This window comes from Dipodomys merriami, unplaced genomic scaffold (assembly GCF_024711535.1).
Source record: "Dipodomys merriami isolate MVZ:Mamm:240054 unplaced genomic scaffold, mDipMer1.0.p SCAF_34, whole genome shotgun sequence".
Classification (NCBI taxonomy): Eukaryota; Metazoa; Chordata; class Mammalia; order Rodentia; family Heteromyidae; genus Dipodomys; species Dipodomys merriami.
In genome coordinates this window covers 4,035,873-4,054,976 of record NW_027204937.1, presented here as the reverse complement: position 1 = coordinate 4,054,976, position 19,104 = coordinate 4,035,873, and the positions used below count along the sequence as shown (strand labels likewise).

General features: G+C 35.4%; 1 protein-coding gene across 2 annotated transcripts in view; it reads left to right on the top strand.

The window, feature by feature from the left end:
- Mysm1 (Myb like, SWIRM and MPN domains 1) overlaps positions 1-18,106 on the top strand; it is a 39,808-nt gene extending 21,702 nt beyond the window's left edge. Inside the window, exons 11-20 of one of the 2 annotated variants that reach the window (XM_069987157.1) lie at positions 249-326; positions 2,794-2,882; positions 5,523-5,577; positions 5,967-6,017; positions 6,659-6,733; positions 7,263-7,355; positions 8,238-8,370; positions 12,483-12,588; positions 12,767-12,824; positions 14,005-18,106. In XM_069987157.1, the coding sequence (XP_069843258.1) occupies positions 249-326; positions 2,794-2,882; positions 5,523-5,577; positions 5,967-6,017; positions 6,659-6,733; positions 7,263-7,355; positions 8,238-8,370; positions 12,483-12,588; positions 12,767-12,824; positions 14,005-14,163 (897 nt within the window). In that variant the 3' untranslated portion in view covers positions 14,164-18,106. Of the gene's footprint in view, positions 1-248; positions 327-2,793; positions 2,883-5,522; positions 5,578-5,966; positions 6,018-6,658; positions 6,734-7,262; positions 7,452-8,237; positions 8,371-12,482; positions 12,589-12,766; positions 12,825-14,004 lie in introns of both variants that reach the window. The other variant, XM_069987156.1, reaches the window with a different exon arrangement.
- The last annotated feature ends 998 nt before the right edge of the window (positions 18,107-19,104 follow it).

Sequence of the window (19,104 nt, the reverse complement as noted above, 5' to 3'; positions counted from 1 at the left end):
TAAAATATACAAAATCATCACTAACTTTTAAGAATAAACCCAGCTGTCACTTCCAGGCCTATACCCTGCTTTTTTCTGCAGTCTTCTTCCTCTTAACTTACTCTGATATCAGTAATGTTATTTTGAACATGAATTTCTAAGTTTACATAAAGTAATCATTTTAGATAGTCATTGTTTTAAATTTTGTATGTTAATGTGCTGTGATTTCTCCAGGTTAATCGTTTTGCTTTATTTTAAACCTCTTATAGCGTGCAAGGAGACGTAGGGTACGGGACCCCTGGGGAAACTGGTGTGATGCAAAGGACTTAGAAGGACAAACATTTGAGGTAACTTTGACTTTTCACATGAGCCATCATTGAAAAGTGTTCGGTCAGTGTTTATTGGCAAAATATTTGTATATCTTAGTATCATATATATTCCCATGTCAATTTGTCTGTCTGGAATTTATCAGTAAACAATCAAATGGAAGCCATTGTAGTAAAGGTAACTAGGAACATGCCTCATTTTCTGAACTTTGATTGTCTTAATAATATATGCCAGGCCAAGAAGTTAATGTACCCAGTTCATTTTATTAAATACTTATTAACTAATGTTGATACACCAATTAAAAGATCGTTCTATACATTTGACATCCTGAGCTATAACTACTGAAATGTAATTTCTGCTAATAAAAACTGGAGTCCTGGGGCAATTGACATAGTTCAAGTGATGGAATACTTGCCTAGAAATCAGGAGACCTTGAGTTCAAACTCCAGTACTACAAAAAAAATTAAAACCTAAAGTCATAGGCATAACAAGCAATGAATGTGCTTTTGTGTGTATATAAACATGAGCCCTAAATATATAACTTGTAGATAACCAGCATAATAAAAAGGAAAGAATATGAATATGTTTACTGGCTTTGTTACTTTGGATGACTATTTGGCCTCACTGAAACTTTTTTTTTTTTTCTCAGTCATAGGACTTGAACTTGTCCTGGATGCTCTCCCTCAGCTCTTCAGCTCAAGGCTAGCTAGTGCTCAACCACTTGAGCCACAGTGCCACTTCCGGTTTTCTGGTGGTTTCTTGGAGATAAGAGTCTCATAGACTTTCCTGCTGGGCTGGCTTTGAACCACGATCCTCAGATCTCAGACTCTTGAGTAGCTAGGATTATAGGCGTGAGCCACTGGTGCCTAGCTTGAATCTCATATTTTAATTTATGAAATGTGGGTAATACCTCCTAAAAGAAATACCTTTTACAAGAAATAAAAGACCAAATATATAAAGGTCCTACGGTTAGGTATTCAATAAGTCTGCATGCACAGGTACTCAATAAATGTTACTCTAAATGTCTTCCCCATTTCCTATTCCCAATCTTCTAGTCATATTAGTACATGCTGTTGTTCATAATAAATTTATATTTCTAGTAGGAGATAAAAAAAAAAAAAAAAACCTATGGTAAGTTCCAGACACTAGTCCAAGAATTAAAAGATTCTCCAGCTGGTGGTTCATACCTGTCATCCTAGCTACTCAGGAGGCTGAGTGAGATATGAGGATCAAGATTCAAAGCCAGCCCAGGAAGGAAAGTCAGTAAGACTCTTATCTCCAGTTAAGTACTAAAAAGTAGAAATGGCTCTGTGGCTCAAAGTGGTAGAGCACTAACCTTGAGCACAAAAGCTCAGAGACAGTGGCCAGGCACTGTTAAATCACATACACACATGAAAAAAGATCCCCTCAAAGAGTGATCAGAAAAGGTTCACAAAAGACAGGTTATCTGATTCACAAGCTCAGCAAAAAGATCATTGAAAAGTAGATGGAAACATTCCAGGTTTAGAGAGTGGCACAAGCCAAGAGGTACATATGAAGAATACTAGATACATTCTGGAAAAGGTGCATGGTTGATTTTGTCTAGATTATAAGAATGGTGATAAAAGGAAATGACTGGATATAAGCATTCACTCATTAACTCTACTATAACACCATGGCATTGTTATTACGATAGGAAACTGAACTGTTAAAAGTTCAGATCTTGTCTGTGGTCATCAGCTAATAAGGAGCAGAACCAGGCATTCTAGCTCTAGAATCTTTATGGTAGTGTTTCCTCTTTGCTGGGGATTTGCTGGTGTTAGGGATTGAGCACAGTGACTCACACATGCTAGGTTCTCTATTACTGTGGAATTTTGCTCTTAACCATTACATTGTTTATCCATTGTGAAAGAAAATTCAACATCTCAGTAACTTGAAATAGGTTAAAAAATATACTTCTGTGATTATGAGTTTTCAAATCTGGATGATAGATCCTATTTATTGACATGGGCAGCTCAAGAGCAGGAACAATACTTTTTTAATGTGGCTATGTAGTTTAATGAGTTAAGATATGCATTATCCAGCCAGGTGCTGGGTAGCTCAAACCAATAATTCTAGCTACTCAGGAGGCTGAAATGTAAGGATCTAGGTTTGAAGCCAGCCCAGCCCAGGCAGGAAAGTCATGTCTCCAATTAGCCACAAATAAATAAATAAATAAATGAGCTAGAAGGCTAGAAGTGGCTCAGCTGGCAAAGAGCTAGCCTTGAGTATCAAAGCCCAGAGACAGTGCCCAGGCTCTTGAGTTCAAGCCCAGGACTGTTATCTAGACAGACAGACAGACAGAATTTCCAGTAAATTCTTGCTGTTTGTTAAAAGAAGGAAACCCCCTGTGCCAATTTAATCTTTCTTAATTTCATACACTCTTAAATTTGGTTTTAAAGACATATTTATTCCTACTCTTAGTATTTGATATACTCTTTAATTAACTGATGGCTTTTATTTTTTTAGCATCTGTCTGCTGAGGAGTTTGCAAAACGAAGGGAAGAGGAAAAATGTAAGTCTACTAAATCTTCAAAAGCGTCAAGACCAACAAAAAGGTATGGCTTTACATTGTATAAAGGTACTTGATTTTTTTGTACTTAGTACTTGTTTTTTTGTGTGTATGTGCTGGTCCCTGGGGACTTGAACTCAGGGCCTGGGCACTGTCTCTAAGCGTTTTTGCTCAAAGCTAGCACTCTACCACTTGAACCCAGCTCTGCTTTCAGCTATTTGGTGTTTAATTGCAGATAAGAGTCTCACAGACTTTCCTGCCTGTGCTGATTACAAATCTTGATCCTCAGATCTTAGCCTCCTGAGAATTACAGGTGTGCGCCAACCCAGTATCTGGCCAAGTGTAATTGTTTTTAACTTAATCACATGGTTAGAAAATTTGTGGGAAAATATCCAATAGCTTTATTACATTATTCATATTAAGGAATATCAGTTACTATTTTCTAGTTAGAAAAATTTAAAAAATGGTAAAAAATTTTTTCACTAATTATTAGTTTGGGAAACCTTCCAGCTGAAGTTTAAAGTTCAGGTTTCGTAAACATGGGATCCAACCAATATGTTACAAAGAAGTCTTGTTTACAACCAGTGGCCATTCACCTCTGAACTTCTCTCTTTGTGCTAATTATACATGGTAGTTGTAGGACTTGTTTTTGAGTGTATATATATTACAAATGTAATTTGTAGAATTAAGGATCATCAAGTAGGTTAAATATCTAAGTTTTCTAGATCTCTCATTTCCTGCAGTTGCCCTATTAAATAGACTATAATTTTACTTCTTTTAAAACCAGATGTCTAATACTGCCAATAGAACACTTTGCTAGCAGTTCTGTGTTCTTGCATAAGCCTTGAGTTGCCATTTATAAAATAAAATTAAGTGGTAGCTTAATTTTAAATGCTTCACTTAGAGTAGCCCATTTAATTTCAGTCCTCTTAAGTAGTTTTACATTATCATTCCCATATTACAGGTGAGAAAATTGAGTAGAAAGAGAGGTTATAGTAACTTGTTTATATTAATGTTTATAGTGCTGGAGTTGTGATTTAAGCCAGACAAAACTTAAAAATCCTTATTCCCGGTAATATGTAATCTGATATCTATATACTGCCTTTTCAGAACAAATTAAAACTTACACTGTCATGCAAATGAAGTAGGTAGAATATATAAGAAACAAAGTTTATCTATATGAATCATCGTTTATCTGAATTCCTCATCCGGAATCCACATACTTGATTTTCTCAATCTGTATGTGAGGTTTGCATTTCAGGTCATTCCAGCTTGTCAGAAACAACTTCTCTTTTCTTCTTTTCTCTTCTCTTTCTTTTCCTTTTATTTCCTTCCTTCTTTCCTCCCTCCCTTACCTTTTCTTTCTCTTTCCTCCTCTCATTCCTTCTTTCTCTGTCCATCATTCTTTCCTTCCCTCTTACCTCTTCTCCTGCCTCCTTTCCTCATGCCCTTCCTCTTCTTTCTGACAGCCCTGGGGCTTTGAACTGAAGGCTTCATGCTTTTACTTGGCTTTTTTAGATCATGGTCAACAATTTTTGCTGCACCTCCATTTTTGGCTATTTGCCGGTTAATGGAGATAGAATCTTGCAGACTTTGTGTGCCCTGGCTGGCTTCAAGCATCTGTCCTGAAGACTCAGCCCCTGGAGTAGCTAGGATTACAGACACATGCCACCAGCACCTGGCTTTGTCAGAACCTATTTAAATTCATGTGTAATTTCTCATTCTACAGCCATCACAAACATTGATGTTGGTCATGTTCATGCTTCCTAAGTGCCCAGCCATGTTTTTCAAAGCTGTTTAATATTTTCCCCATCTGTCTTGGCCTTTAGTTTCTTTTTATTCATTTAATTTAAAAACTTGTGAGCTTCACTTGACATACAGTTTGAATGTATATTGTATTTGGAGCCCTGTTTTTGGTTCCTGTCAAGCAAAACAAATGTATCCTCTTCAGTACTAACAGACTCTGGTAAAATGGGACCCAAATATCATACTCTTTGTGTTATATTCTGTTAACATGTTTGTTTCTCTTTCAATGAATATAGCATTTAAAAAAAAAAACCTTTGCATTATTTGTAATATATTTTGAACCTCAATTCTTTACTAGCCACAGCTTTCTAATGTTTCTTCAGGGTTTACACATGGTTTTGTATCTAACCTTGGCTAGGTTCCTTTCTTTCTCTTTACATTTTAAAATTAGAGTTTTGTCATAGGACTTTGTGTTATTTCCTGTAGCAGAACATTTCATTATTCATTCAGCATTTAATGAGTCTTTGCTCTGTGAGGGGCACAATGGCCTATATTGACTGGAGTGTTTTTGAAAACTATCTTCCTTGAACTTGCAGATCTCATATCAGATATTGGGTTGAGATTCAATGAATTTTTTTAAAGTCTGCTTTCTATATAAGTCAAAACTAACTATCGTGTTTCTTTGGGAAAATGTTAAAGGAATTTAAGACAACCGAATTTCTTTCTCAGATTGTCTTCCTTTTTTCTTTCTTTCTTGCTTTTTTTGTGTCAAATCTGAACAGTACTTCTTTCAGAAGGGTAGTATGGAATGTCATGAGAAATTCTTTTAATTTCAAATACAAAATTTAAGCTTATTGTTGATAACACATGCTCAAATCTGCAAATCAGTATTTTCTTCCTAATCTTATTATATTAAAAATGGTTTTTTTCCCTTTTTCAGCTCATTTGATCCCTTCCAACTGATACCTTGTAATTTTTTCAGTGAAGAAAAGCAGGTACTCTTTATATATCAATGAATGATCATAAGTAGTATTTCCATCAGACAGAGCATACTTATTTTTTTTTTTCTGGTATATAAGCCATGTGTATATAAAAGGATAAGAGCCCGGAAAAAGAAAAGGCCCTAGGTTTTGGCCCCAGTACAAAACAAAAAAATCAGACAGGGATAGGTATTAATAGCTGGAAAAGAAGGAATTTCTTTGTGCTGGGGTTTGAAGAATAAACAACAACCCCAAGATAGTAAACTCTGCTTGTGTTGTTCCTTGCGTGGTAGTGAGGATTTTGGGGACAGGTGAAGGAGAAAGGGTGGATCTCTGCTTAATGAGAACAGAATCTCTGTTTTTATGCTCCCATTTGTTTTTGTTTTGTTTTTTTTATATTTCAGGAGCCATTTCAGGTGAAAGTGGCTTCAGAAGCACTTTTAATAATGGATTTGGTAAGGATAATCTATTGTGTTTTCTTAGTTGTTCTGATTTCTATTCTTGTGTATTTTTATTACAGGCATAAGAGTATGGAAGACTATCCTCTTTTACAAGGAATCTAAACTAAGTCTTTTCTTTTGGAGAAAAGCCAGACAATTGCATGTTTCCATATTTTAGAGAAAATAAATTAATGTGAGTTTTGCAGACTGTTTACCATTATTAACCCTGTTTCTATTTCCTAATATCCCATGTCTGCTGCCTTTTAGATTACTGAAACAATGCACAACACTTGTAATTTGGAGGTTCCTTGTTTGCACTAAACTATCAGTACCTCTAACAGTTGTGTTTGTGGTACTTTTCTGTGGAAGGTTTTTACTTAAAAGATTTAGGCAAGTAGTATCTTCATTTTGTAAGTGAAAAGTAGGACTATGGAGTCATTTGGTTCAAACTATTTCAATCATCAGTAAAGATAAACTTTAAATCTAAGTCCTGGTTGCTCCAGCAACTAGTTCCCTTCCCATTATACTTTATTATAGACAAGCATGGTTACCATACTTAGACTGTCTATCCTATGATAGCATTATTCTTTTTTTTTTTTTTTTTTGACAGATGGGTTTGTTCATTTGGTCTAAGTCTATCTCGTATTTTTTTTTAGCATGCTCATGTTTCTATGGCAGAAGTAATTGGCCTATTAGGAGGAAGATACTTAGAAGCTGATAAGGTGGTTGAAGTAGGTGCTTTCTTTTTAAAAAATGTTTAGTTACTATTATCCTTCTGCTATGACAAATATTTTGTAGAATTCCATGAATATTACCAAAGTAGATGACTTAGGATATATGTGAAAATATGCAAATGTAAAAATTCTCTGAAGTTACATATTTTCTTAATATTCTATATACTAAGCATCTATTGGCTTTTCCTATCAAGGATAGAATACTACTAGGCCTTGGCTTCTGGTTACCTTTGCCAACATAAAACTACAACTAAGAGGCCAAAAACACATGCTAATTCTTACAGTTGAAGTTGGTATGCATTATTCTACCAATTATTGTTGTAATTAATGAATCATTCGTTAAAAGAATCCTTTTTTACCATTTTACGTTACAGTTTTTACCATTTTACGTTACTCTTAATTGCTATTACCCAGTTAGAATAGAAAATGCATACTAGCACATAGTCAGTCACTTTCGGAATACAGTTGATTTGAAAATAAAACTGATAGGATTTCAGTGTAATAATATAAGGATCAATATTTGTAGGTTTGTGCAGCAGAACCATGTAACAGCCTGAGTACAGGACTGCAGTGTGAGATGGACCCTGTATCACAAACCCAAGCCTCAGAAACCTTAGCGGTAAGAGGCTACAGCGTTATTGGATGGTATCATTCTCATCCTGCATTTGACCCTAATCCTTCCTTACGAGATATTGACACACAAGCTAAATACCAGGTATGCTCATAGGTTTTATTCTGTAAACTATTATGTACACTCCTTCCCTTTCTGAGTGTTGGTGGCTTTCACCTGTAGTCCTAGCTACCCAGGAAGCCGAGATCTGAGGATTGTGGTTTGAATCTATCCTGGGCAGAAGTCCATGAGACGCTTATCTCTAACTACCAAAAAGCCAGAAATGGAGCCGTGACTCAAGTAGTAGAGTGCTAGCCTTGAGCACAAAAGCTCAGTGCCCAGGCTCTGAATTCAAGCTCAAGGACCAATACCAGTAAACAAAACAAAATCACATTCCCACTCTGATTTTTTATTAAATATACTTTGATTATTTTTAACTTTATATTTCCACTATTTTACAGCTGGGACTTTGATTTAACTTGCCTTTTTTTTTTCTTCCCAATTGGTGGGATACATGTTTATCTAAGCATTTGGAAAGTCAGCAGTTTTGTTTATTATAGAAAAGCCATGAATGCAACATGAATAAATTCTTACAGGAACTTAAAAAACTGTTAGGAAGAACTAGGACAGGGATTGATTGAGTGAATAATTAATATAATTGGAAACAATATAGTTTGCACTTGGAGAAAAAACTTTTTTTAAAAATTCTGCAACTTGTGTGTTTTTGCTGTAGGTTTCTATTTGTAGTTATTAATTAGTTGTTGTTGGGATATGAGGTTCGTAATGTTCCTTTTTGTTTTCTTTTTTCCTATTAGATATTTAGAATATTGATATGGATAAATAATTGATTTAAATATGTATGCTAAAACTATGTTTTTCTTCTAATTATAGAGTTATTTCTCCAGAGGAGGTGCAAAATTCATTGGAATGATTGTTAGTCCGTATAATCGAAACAATCCTTTCCCATACTCCCAGATGACCTGCCTGGTAATAAGTGAGGAAATGAGCCCAGATGGCTCCTATCGTAAGTTTTCAACAGTAACAACCTCTTATCAATCCTAACCTCATTTCTGAATCTCAGAAACAACTGTGCAAAGCATTTGATGGGAAGGTGACACTAGATGTGATGCCTAATGCAATCACTTCTCCATCAGCAAAGGATGAAAATGTAGACAAGCAGTGTGTGTGCTGGACACTGGAAAGACTACAGTAAAAACAAGACAGAATTCCTGTTCTAATGAAAATATTTTTGTAAATGTAGATTGGCTTTCTCTGCAATGTCATATAAATGAAAAAAACATAAATGACTCTAGCTTTCCTTCACCTCCCAGTGACATTGGGCTTACTAGAGACTACTTTTGCTTATTTTTTTTGGTGCCAGTGCTGGGGCTTGAACCCAGGAACTGGGCACTGCCCCTGAGCTTTTGTACTCAAGACTAGTGCTTTATCATTTGAGCCACATTTCCACTTCCAGATTTCTTTTTTTTTTTTTGTATTTTATTGGAAATAAGAGTCTCATGGGCTTTCCTCCACAAGCTGTCTTGGAACTGCTATCCTCAGGTCTTGGCCTCCTGAGTAGATAGGATTACCGGCATGAGTCACAGGTGCCAAGCACTTAAGGTCTGCTTTTACGTCTTAATTCCCATTCTAACTTAAGAATAAATTTGATTGGCATAGCTTATCATCCAGCTTGGTTCTTCTTAGGTTATATCTACTCATGATGCAGTCAACTTTGGACAGACTAGGAGACAGACTAGAAGAAGGAATGGAGCATGGATAGAGAAAGAATTGACACTTCTAGGATATTCTTAATGCTATTTCTTGAGTAGGGATTTCCTCTGTATACCTCACTGCAGTTACAATAGTATACTCCCTGTTAAATCATGAGATCTTTGTATTTATTATTCTGTTTAACACAGGGTCTAGGATAAAGTGGGTTTGCTTAATAGCTAATTCCTCTTCATTTTGAAGTATATTCCTTGGATGCTACATATTTGGTCAACACTTCTCAGCATTACCCACATGTCATATTTAGCAAATCTTGCTAAACTAAATACCCAAACACTAACAACGGATAGTCTTTGTAGTGCCTAGTTCACAGCCTTCTATCTAGGATCAGTCAACCACCATGAGTTTTTACTGTGTGGGTAATGGTGGCATTAGCCTTAGTCCAGTATGCCAATCTGAGCACACCACATAACCCTTTGAATTACTATAGTTTTACAAAAAAGTTACAGGAGAAAAATAAATTAATTAATTAAATTGTTTTCTATTTAAATCATTCTTTTTTTCTCTCAGTCTTTTAGGTTTTGGTCATAAGCCTCTATTTTGATAGTATCTAATACAGTTGTCACTAGGTACATGTGACTTTAAATTCATTGGAATTAAGTGACCTTTACCATTCAGCTTATTTGATTCAACTTCTGACCAAAGTAAAGTAACAGAGACCATTCTGAAGCAATCACAGAACCGAAGGAAATAAAACAGTGGTATTTAGGATACAACTTTAGGCAGCAAAGGCAAGTGATTACTGAGATATGGGAGACAAATCAGTTGAGCTTCATATTACCCCTAATATACTGTCTTGAGTTTTCAGATTGGTAAGCATGATAGTCCATGTTTATAACCCAGACACTCAGGAGGCAGAAGGATAAGGAAGACAGCCAAGATAAAATTAGGGAGACCTTGTTTCAAAAACAGAGTGCTGAAATGTGGCTCAAGTGATGAGAGCATTTGCCTAGTGTGAACTAGGCCCAGGGTTTAATCCCCAGTAATGTGTATATAGTTTTCAGATACGGCAGAAGGAGGAGAAACCCAACAAGGGCCCTGCCAACTCTTGAAGACACAGAGTTAAGACCAAAGCAGCTAAGTTCCCAGAGAACAAACAGTGTATTGTGAAAGATACACCTTCAAGTATACCTTTAAAACCAGCACATGAGTGTGAAGAAACTAGCCCAGGCAGGGGAAGGATAAGCTACTCCTGGATAGGACACAGCTGTTCATTGTTACTATCATTGTAGAACGTTCTGTTGGACGCCTGTGTTGAAATGACTTGTCCATTGTTAAAACTGAGTTTTTAATTTTAATCTTAGGTTCTTTGTTTCGCTTCTCCAAACCTGGTGCAAAGATTGAGGTTTTCCACAAGCTATGAGATGGCATGTGTTACAGTACTTTTACTATACTTGATCTTAGCCAAAAGGCCACGTTCTGTCTTTAAAATATCTTTTATGGTTCAGTGTCCTGAACTTGTATAAGCCAAGAAACATACTTAAGAATTGGTTTTAATTTAATACTATAGTGGATAGAAAGTGTGTACAAAAAGAAATTTTTACTTTAATTCCTCTTTAAAATTTAGTATGTGCTTCTTAATACCAAATGGGGCTATATATAGTTTATGTATGTATGTATTATATTTTTCACATCAACCCTGGCTGAAAATACGTTGTTTACCTCCTTTTATTCCCATTTTCAGCTTTCATTAAGAAGGGAAGTCACTCAACTATATTCAGATCCCAGCTGAGACATTTTCTAGTTATTTTAACTTGGGCAGATTAATTTACCTCTCTCATGTCTTTCTTACTTTTGTAAAATGAGAAAAAAAACTGGTTTACAGGACATATAGTTATAAAACTTGTGAGTGAGGAATTGAAGTATTTAGTAAATAATAGGTTTTTCAGTAGGTAGCTGTGATTATAGGTGGTAATTGCACAGTAGGTAATCAAAGCATGTCAGGTACATTATTGTTATCACCAGAAGTTTACTCAGTAGCCACTTGTGCTACAATGTATTTGTAATTCTTAAGTTTCTGAAGGGGTGAAGTAAAACAGGAGGGAAGAAGTGAGAAATAAGAGGAAGAAGAGATGATTATCGAAGGGAGCCCTTTTATAGCACATTCCTGGCTTTGCTTGAAAGCCTTATAGCAAAAAAAGAAAAACAAACCACTAAAGAGGCAGTGTAATATATTGAGAACACATATTCTTTAATTCCAACTGACTGGGGTTCAAATTTTGCTTCTTATATACAATCATGAACAAATTTATAACCCTTCCATGGTTCGGTGTCCTTATTTAAAAAAAAAAAAAAGGACATAATGGTAGCTGTGTCCTTTAAATGATTTCACATATGTAAAGTACATCAGGCCTGGTACTGGTAAGCATCATATACTCATTAGTAATGAAGAGTCCGTGGCTTGCTTGGGTGCTCTGGCACTCTCACCCCCCTCCCCTTCCCCTTCCCTCTCCCCTTTCCCTTACCCTTCCTTCTTCCCCTCCTCCTCCCTCTCCTGGGGTTTTGAACCTCTGACATTTTACTACTTGAGCCATGCAACACACCGTAAGCTTTTTCTTTAGTATTCTGCAGATAACTTTATGTGGGAATGTGAAGGATATGTGGGCATTAGTTAAGGTGGCTCACTATGTGGTACTCTTCCCTTCCTAGCTACATACATGATGTCTATCTACCTCTTGAGACATTCTTTCCTCTAGAGCTTAGGTTTAAAGCTTTTATTTAGGCGTGGTTTCTGCCTCTCCAGGGTTAATGCTGTCTAGACTTAGATTGGTGCCTATAGAAAGGTGGAAAAAGTATGGGCTCAGAAATAAGGCAACACAATAGGATTTAGACTTTAACTCTCACTTGCTGCACATTACTTGGCTGTTTCAGCTTCATTTTCTCATTTGTAAAATAAGAATAATGCCACCTATCATGTTACAGCAATGTAATATGCTTAATAACGTGTGCTTATCACTAGGATGGCAGTATGTCTTGGCTTGCCTAAGACAGTAGCCTTTGGTTCTGGCATGGTTATTAATTGTGTTCTCTTCCATTCAGAAGGTCTCTTGGTCTAAGTGATAAATTATGTGATCATCCTATCTCTTATAGTGCCTTGCATAGAACTGTCATGAAAGTGGCACTCTTACTTTTCTTCATTATTATTAATAGATCAGCATTAAAATGCTTGATGGACCAAGTACATTCAGCCAGTAAATATTTAATGAATGCCCAGTGTGTTCTAAGTGCTGTTCAGCGGGTCTGCCAAACTATGGTTGTAAAAACACTGAGGGGAATTTTAAGTAATTAAAAGGAGAGTGGAGATTTAAGAAATAGTTGAAAAAAATGTGTTTCGTTATGCTTTTCTAGGTTTACCTTACAAATTTGAAGTACAACAGATGTTAGAAGAACCTCAGTGGGGATTAGTGTTTGAAAAGACAAGATGGATAATAGAAAAATACAGGCTCTCCCGCAGGTATGTGTTGTGGTTTGAGATGGCTGCACATCTGCAGTGTTTCTCATTAAATTATGTTTCAGAGAAAACCCAAGTTAGATATAAAATTGTGATGTATGGCACCAGTGATAGTTTATTACACAACTGATTACTTTATAGTATTTGTTTCATCAGTTTGTTTTCATATTTCTTCCTACAGCAGTGTCCCTATGGATAAAATCTTTCGCCGGGATTCTGACCTAACTTGTTTGCAGAAAGTAAGCTGCCTTTATTATAATTGGTTCCATTGTTCACAGAATCCAAAGCTATTTATCTCAATGTGTTTTCCCATGATGCCTTATGCTTTGTGGATACATTTTCTGGGTAGCTCTTTATTGCTTTTTCCTTCCTAAAATTAATTTCTAGAAGATAATTAGTAATGTGTTTTGTTACCGAAGCTTACACTGAAGTAATACTATTTTAGAATAAATTTGTCAGTGTTGACTGATAAATTTCTTAGCAGATTATTATTGTGCACAGTGGAGATTTTTCTGATTTTATTAAACTGAAAAGCACCATGTTTCCTTGTTAGCCTTAACAATTAATCATTCTTAAGAATGATAGTAAAAATCTTAACATTTAAATGGTCATTTAAAATTTTCTAAAGCAGGAAATAAAGGGTTTAAGTTCTTTTATTTCACTTCGTTTTGCTTCTGTAATGAATCATAGCATTTATCTTTGTTGATTTGTTTTTAATAGCAATTAGAAATAGAAAATTTTGAATATATGTTTGGTTCATTGTTTTTCAATTTATTGACTACTGGGACTTGGAACCCAGGGCCTTGTACATAGTGACCAGGCTCACTACTTCGGCCATAGCCCCATAACTTCTTTTTCTATTTCATTCATGATGTTATTACTTTTATAACAGAATAAAAGATGAAACAGGACTGGATCACATGGCCCTTTCTCTTATATCCTCTGAGTTCAGAATGTTTGCATTTCTTAACAGCCAGCAAGCCAGTGTCACTTTGGGGTGTTGATGCTGCCATACTTTTTACAGATAGTCCAGTGGGTTTTAGGAAGATTTACCATGACTGTGGAGCTCTATCATCAAAAGAAGACCTGTGTCTTTTAATCTTTCAAGATTATTTTCTTCTGTAAATGTAACTGCTCCTCATCCCCCCAAAAAGTAGAGTGAATAAAGTTGCAAGTTTGTCCAGAGTAGAGAATGTCACATAACAGTTCCACTTTTGTCTTTCTATGTGAAATTGTAAGGGTACTATACTCTGTGTTCCTTAGCAGAGTTTTCATTGTTCCAGCATAGAATTACTGAACACAAGTTAATTTTTAACTGGTGCCTATTTAATTGTCAATGTGTGGTTTAGAAAGCTATAAACAAAACCCTCTTCTTACACTTTCTAGGTACTTAATTATGAACTTTTTATTCTCTACTAGCTTTTGGAGTGTCTGAGGAAAACCCTGAGCAACATAACCAATTGCTTCATTGCTGAGGAATTCTTAACTCAGATAGAAAATTTGTTCATTTCTGACTACAAAAGCAAGCAAGAAAATGGAATAACTGAAGAGAACTGTACAAAGGAATTGATAATGTAACTGAAACAAAGTAATTTTGACATGATAGATCCTATTTTCAAAGCTCATAACCTTGAAATTACTGTAATTTGACTGTGGCACAAATAGCGTTTTTTTTCTCTTAATTCACAAAATTCTCAATTTACCACCTAAATCACTTGAAAAGGGAGGGATTAAACTTGTTTTTATACAATGGGTATAGGTGCTATATAAACTAGGGTGCACTGTAAAGGCCTGTCCTTTATTAAGTAACTCAGTAGACTGAAAATTTATGCAAATAGTCTGCCTTACTGTTATATTCAGATTTATCAATGAAGAATCTCTAATTTTCACTTCTTTCCTGAACTAATCATTTATTATTTTCCATTTTGGCATCTCAGATCTCATTAGCAGGACTTTGAATCTTTGTATATGTTCTGATGAGATTTGTGTTGGCTGTTTGGGGTTGCAAATGAGATATAGTTTGGTAGTCACTGCGATAATTACAAACTGATAAATCTAATAACATACTATAGGGGGGCCAGGAGAGAATCTTAAAAATAACCAGGGGAGTGTCCTAAAGGAGAGAATTAAGTTACCAATTTTTAATCATGGATATTTGTTCTTTTATAGCAACATTACTATAAGTTATGACATTTTTCTCAGCACTCTAAAAACATTTTTATTGATTTTACACACATGAAATAGTAGCTCTTCTATCTGCTCAGTATTGTAGTAATTAGACCTGGTAACTAATCCTCCAATAGCTTGCTTGTATATGTATATCTACTATAAGAAAAAAAGACATCCGCTGCAATAAAGTTTAAGTGAATAAGAGATTTAATTTTTAATATTCTACATATTTAACTCATTGTTGTATGCTTTATGAATAGGAAGTGAAAGCGTGCTTGTTTTATAGAAAATCCAGCTTTTAGACGATTTCAGACATACATTATCAAGTGGTTTTTTTTTTTTTTTGGTCTGATACTAAGACTCAAATTCAGTACCTCCTGCCTTTGTTCATGGGCTAGCGCTTTACCAACTGAGCCACACCTCTCAGCCCCTCATATATTTTTGTATTGTTTTACAACTTTTGAAAATGTAAAAACATTTTATGTGATATCTTACAAATTATAGATTACTGATCTTAGAGAACTGAAAACATTAGAATTTAGTGTATGTTTTTGAACCTAAGAGGATAATTGGTACTGGATCATTGTGAAGAGACAACAAATCATAAGTTTGATCCACATTTAAGTCCAATTTCCAAATAGAAATAAACATGCTACCTCTTTTATTAAAATTCCGTAAGTTTTAGTTTATTCCTACTAACCAAAAAACTAATTTATACCCAAGCATTCTTATGAACAGTTTCAGTATATTTCAGTTGGAAGTTATTCTCCATTTCTGCTTTATTTGTTTGTAATCAGTAACCAAAGAAGAGTAAGGCAGTATGGGAGTTTGCGGTTTTAGGTGACCTGGGCTTGTCTCAACCTTGTTATTTGGGGAGATAATAGTTTACTTTCTGTGGGCATCAATTCTTTTGTGTGCCTGAGATTTAAATTACCTTTTATTGTCCTTCCAGGTCTAAAATTTTACCATTCATTCCATTTGTTAATGGAATTTTTTAGTTTGAGATTGTGCAGTTCCCATGTTAACATTTTTTTTTTTAAAGAAAATGAGTCGTTTTCCCATGACAACATAGTTTATGAAATTACTTTGAGGGCTGGGAGTATGAGTCTAGACCAGAAATCAAGGAACCTAAGCTCTATTGTAACTGCATTACCCACTTTGCTGTGTGACCTCTATTCAGTCCAGAACATTGCTGAACTCAGGCTTTTTCCAATGGAGAAAGGGCTTTAAAATCCCGAAGCTCTATCCTAATTCTGAGACTTTTATTATTGCACCCAACTGTCAAATAGTGAGCTTAATTTCTTTCTTGTACCAGCTTAGCTAATGAAAATTGATTCTAGCACTTCTCTGGTATTAGATTTAGCTCAGTTCCAAACAAATTCAAAATAACATTCAGAAATGGGCTCTCAAGCACCAAGCAAACAAGCAGGATTAAACTGTCTGTCTATGCCCCTCCATTCTAGCCTGAATCATTCTTCTTAAGTCTTTTAAAGCTGTGTTTTCCATTTCTGTAGTTGGTTTGACCATAAATTCAAAGCTGCCTCAACTTTTGTGGGCCTCAAGCAAATCTTGGACTCATTCTATACAGAATTTAAATTATATCCTATGATTCAGCTTGTATAAAAAGAATTCATTAATGTTTTAAATGGAAACATTTCCCTTAAAGATCCATTTTTTCCTCTCATGAAGTTAAATTAAAACATTTTTATGGGCTTTTCATACTACAAGCCTGAGGCACTGTGCCTCATGGATAAGTTGTCCCTGCTGTGTTCTGACCACCACCACCACTACCACCCCAGCCCCTGCAAGAGCATTGCCATCCCGCTGTTAAAGTTTGACCACTGCAATGTCATCCCTTTGCACTCTGACCAGAATTCTGGAGATGGAGGTTTCTCTGCAGCTGTTTAGTACTTCCCCAACCTTCTCTATTATGTTCTGCATTCCCTGCCTCCAGGAGTAGGGGGAGGTCTGTCACCTGCAAACTGTCAAGGGCTCTATTCTGGGCAGAAAGAGGTAGGGCTTAACGTACCACCCACGGATGCCTCATGCTCTTTCATTTCCCATGTATTTTGCTGAGTCCTAACAAGGGAAGTTGGAGGAAGCTGAAATCAGGATCCCTAGGAGTAGTACTCTATCCTGTGCCAACAAAAGAGCCACTATACCTGACCACCTGGTTTGTTGCTGCCCATTCACAAGGCATCAACAACAGATCTTCGGTCTGGTTTTCTCCATGGGAACTGAGTCAGGGTACCCACATTTTCTCCCCTTACACTTTCCTCTGCTAATAATAATTAGAGACTCAGTCTAGCATGACACATGGCATCAAGAGAAACTTTTGCAGAAGCACAAAAATAATTATCAAATTTGATCTGAATCCACAGCTTGCCAGTAATTTTAATAGTGTTCTTACAAATTAATATATTTTACAATATGACCAGAAAATCACCGTTAAAGAATAATGTAATATACTTAAGTTCATTATGTCCTGGTTGGCCTTTTTTTTTTTAAGGTTTTATGTGTGATATAACCCGAAACTCTGTTTTCTGCTTGTTTGTTTTCCATTTGAACCTATAATTACACTTTCTGATATTTATGAATTGATCTTCTAAGCCCCATCAAGTTCCTAGAATCAAGAGTTTATGGACATGGTGTCCCCACTAAATCATGTATAACCCAGAGAAGCTATGATTATGCCATAGCCATAATTGCTACAGATCTAAAATTCAGAAGGTAAATTAATCTCAGTATCTAGGTTGTTAATCATTTTCTTCCTTTGGTGTTTTTGAATATATTCAGGAGAGCTTTAATTTCCAGAGGGCCTGGTTTGTTTTCTTTGAGGTTTCCTAGTAAACTGTCTTGGGATTTTTGAAGTCTGTTAAATGTTTTCACACTTTTGATTCCTGTTTTATAGGTGACCAAACACTTTGGTTTCAGCCTGTTTACATTTCAGCATGTTATAAGTAGATCTGTCAAATATCTTTAAACTTGTGGATTTGATGTATACAGGACGTTTTGAATATATAAACTTACTAGATATCTACATGATTTGTTGATAAACCAATTACTGTTATTTTTCCCAGATGTTATCAGTGTTGGAGTTTTTTCCTTGGTTTGAAGTTTAAAATATTCTATAACAATACAGTGATTTCAACCATTGTACATTTGTGTATACCATGTTGTATATATCTGTTGTTAAAGAATATGGTGAATATCAGTGTTTATAGACTTAAGAAATATCTTACCCCAAAATGATTATGGTCTTTCTTCCATGCTTACTTGTGATATACCATTATATATCTAACTTTAAGACTTGGGATTTTATCTTATAAAAATTAAGGAGAAACTTGCTAAGGATTACATGAAAATAAATTTTTGAAAATAAAATGGGTGATCATTTTGTCTCTAAATTATTAGCAGTATGCATATTGAATTACAAAAAGAAAAGCATTTATTCATAAAAGAAGGCTATTATTTACCAAGTGAGGGGGGGAAACACAATTTGCTAAGACACTAGGAATCAAGCTGTGATTGAAATGCCTACAGAGAACATTTAAGGATAAAGGATGACTAGAGAGAACAGATCCATCTTTGGAAGAGGTACATGGCAGGGTTTGGTTCATTGGTGTTTGGGGGAAGGCGTTGCACTAAGAAGTGAAAGTCTGAGAGTGCTGAGAATGCTTTGTCCATTGATAGTTATATGAACATGTTCACTGTGAAGCAGCCAGCGTTCAGTCAGCTAAATCAAATTATAGCAAGGATATAAAGTAAGTGGAAATCTCATTAACTTAGCATTAACTTTCTCATCTTTTCTAGTGAGTAAGAAACTTACACATTTAAAAAACAAGGTCATATCTTTGGCTTCTACACGTTTCTCAGAACATCTTTCTGGGTTGCTCACTCAGACTGTAAGGTTCTGCAACAAGAGAAAGAAACAGCTTTTATGAGCATGTGAAGAGCTGGTCATCCTTTGCATTCTGCAGTATCCATCTGAAGTCATTGACTTGATGCATTTGAGTAAAGCTTTAGGATACTGTTTTTCTAGTTAAGGATGATTTTATTTTCTTATTTTTTTTATCATCAATGTTTTGAGAATAGATTCGTAGAGCATTAGTTGCTAGGTCAAGAACTTTGCATCTTTGAGATGTTAGTATTTGTGGAGAAACTAAACTTTCTAAGTCCTTTAAAGGACTTATTTTTTTTTCCTTCATAGTAGCATAAGCATGGTTCCTCTTGTTTATATAGCAAATTTGAACTCAGGTCCCTCAGTAAAAGTAATTTAAGTGACAACATACAATGAAATTCTGAATTTTTATTCCAAGACATTTGCTGGCCATTGATTCCTCTATACAG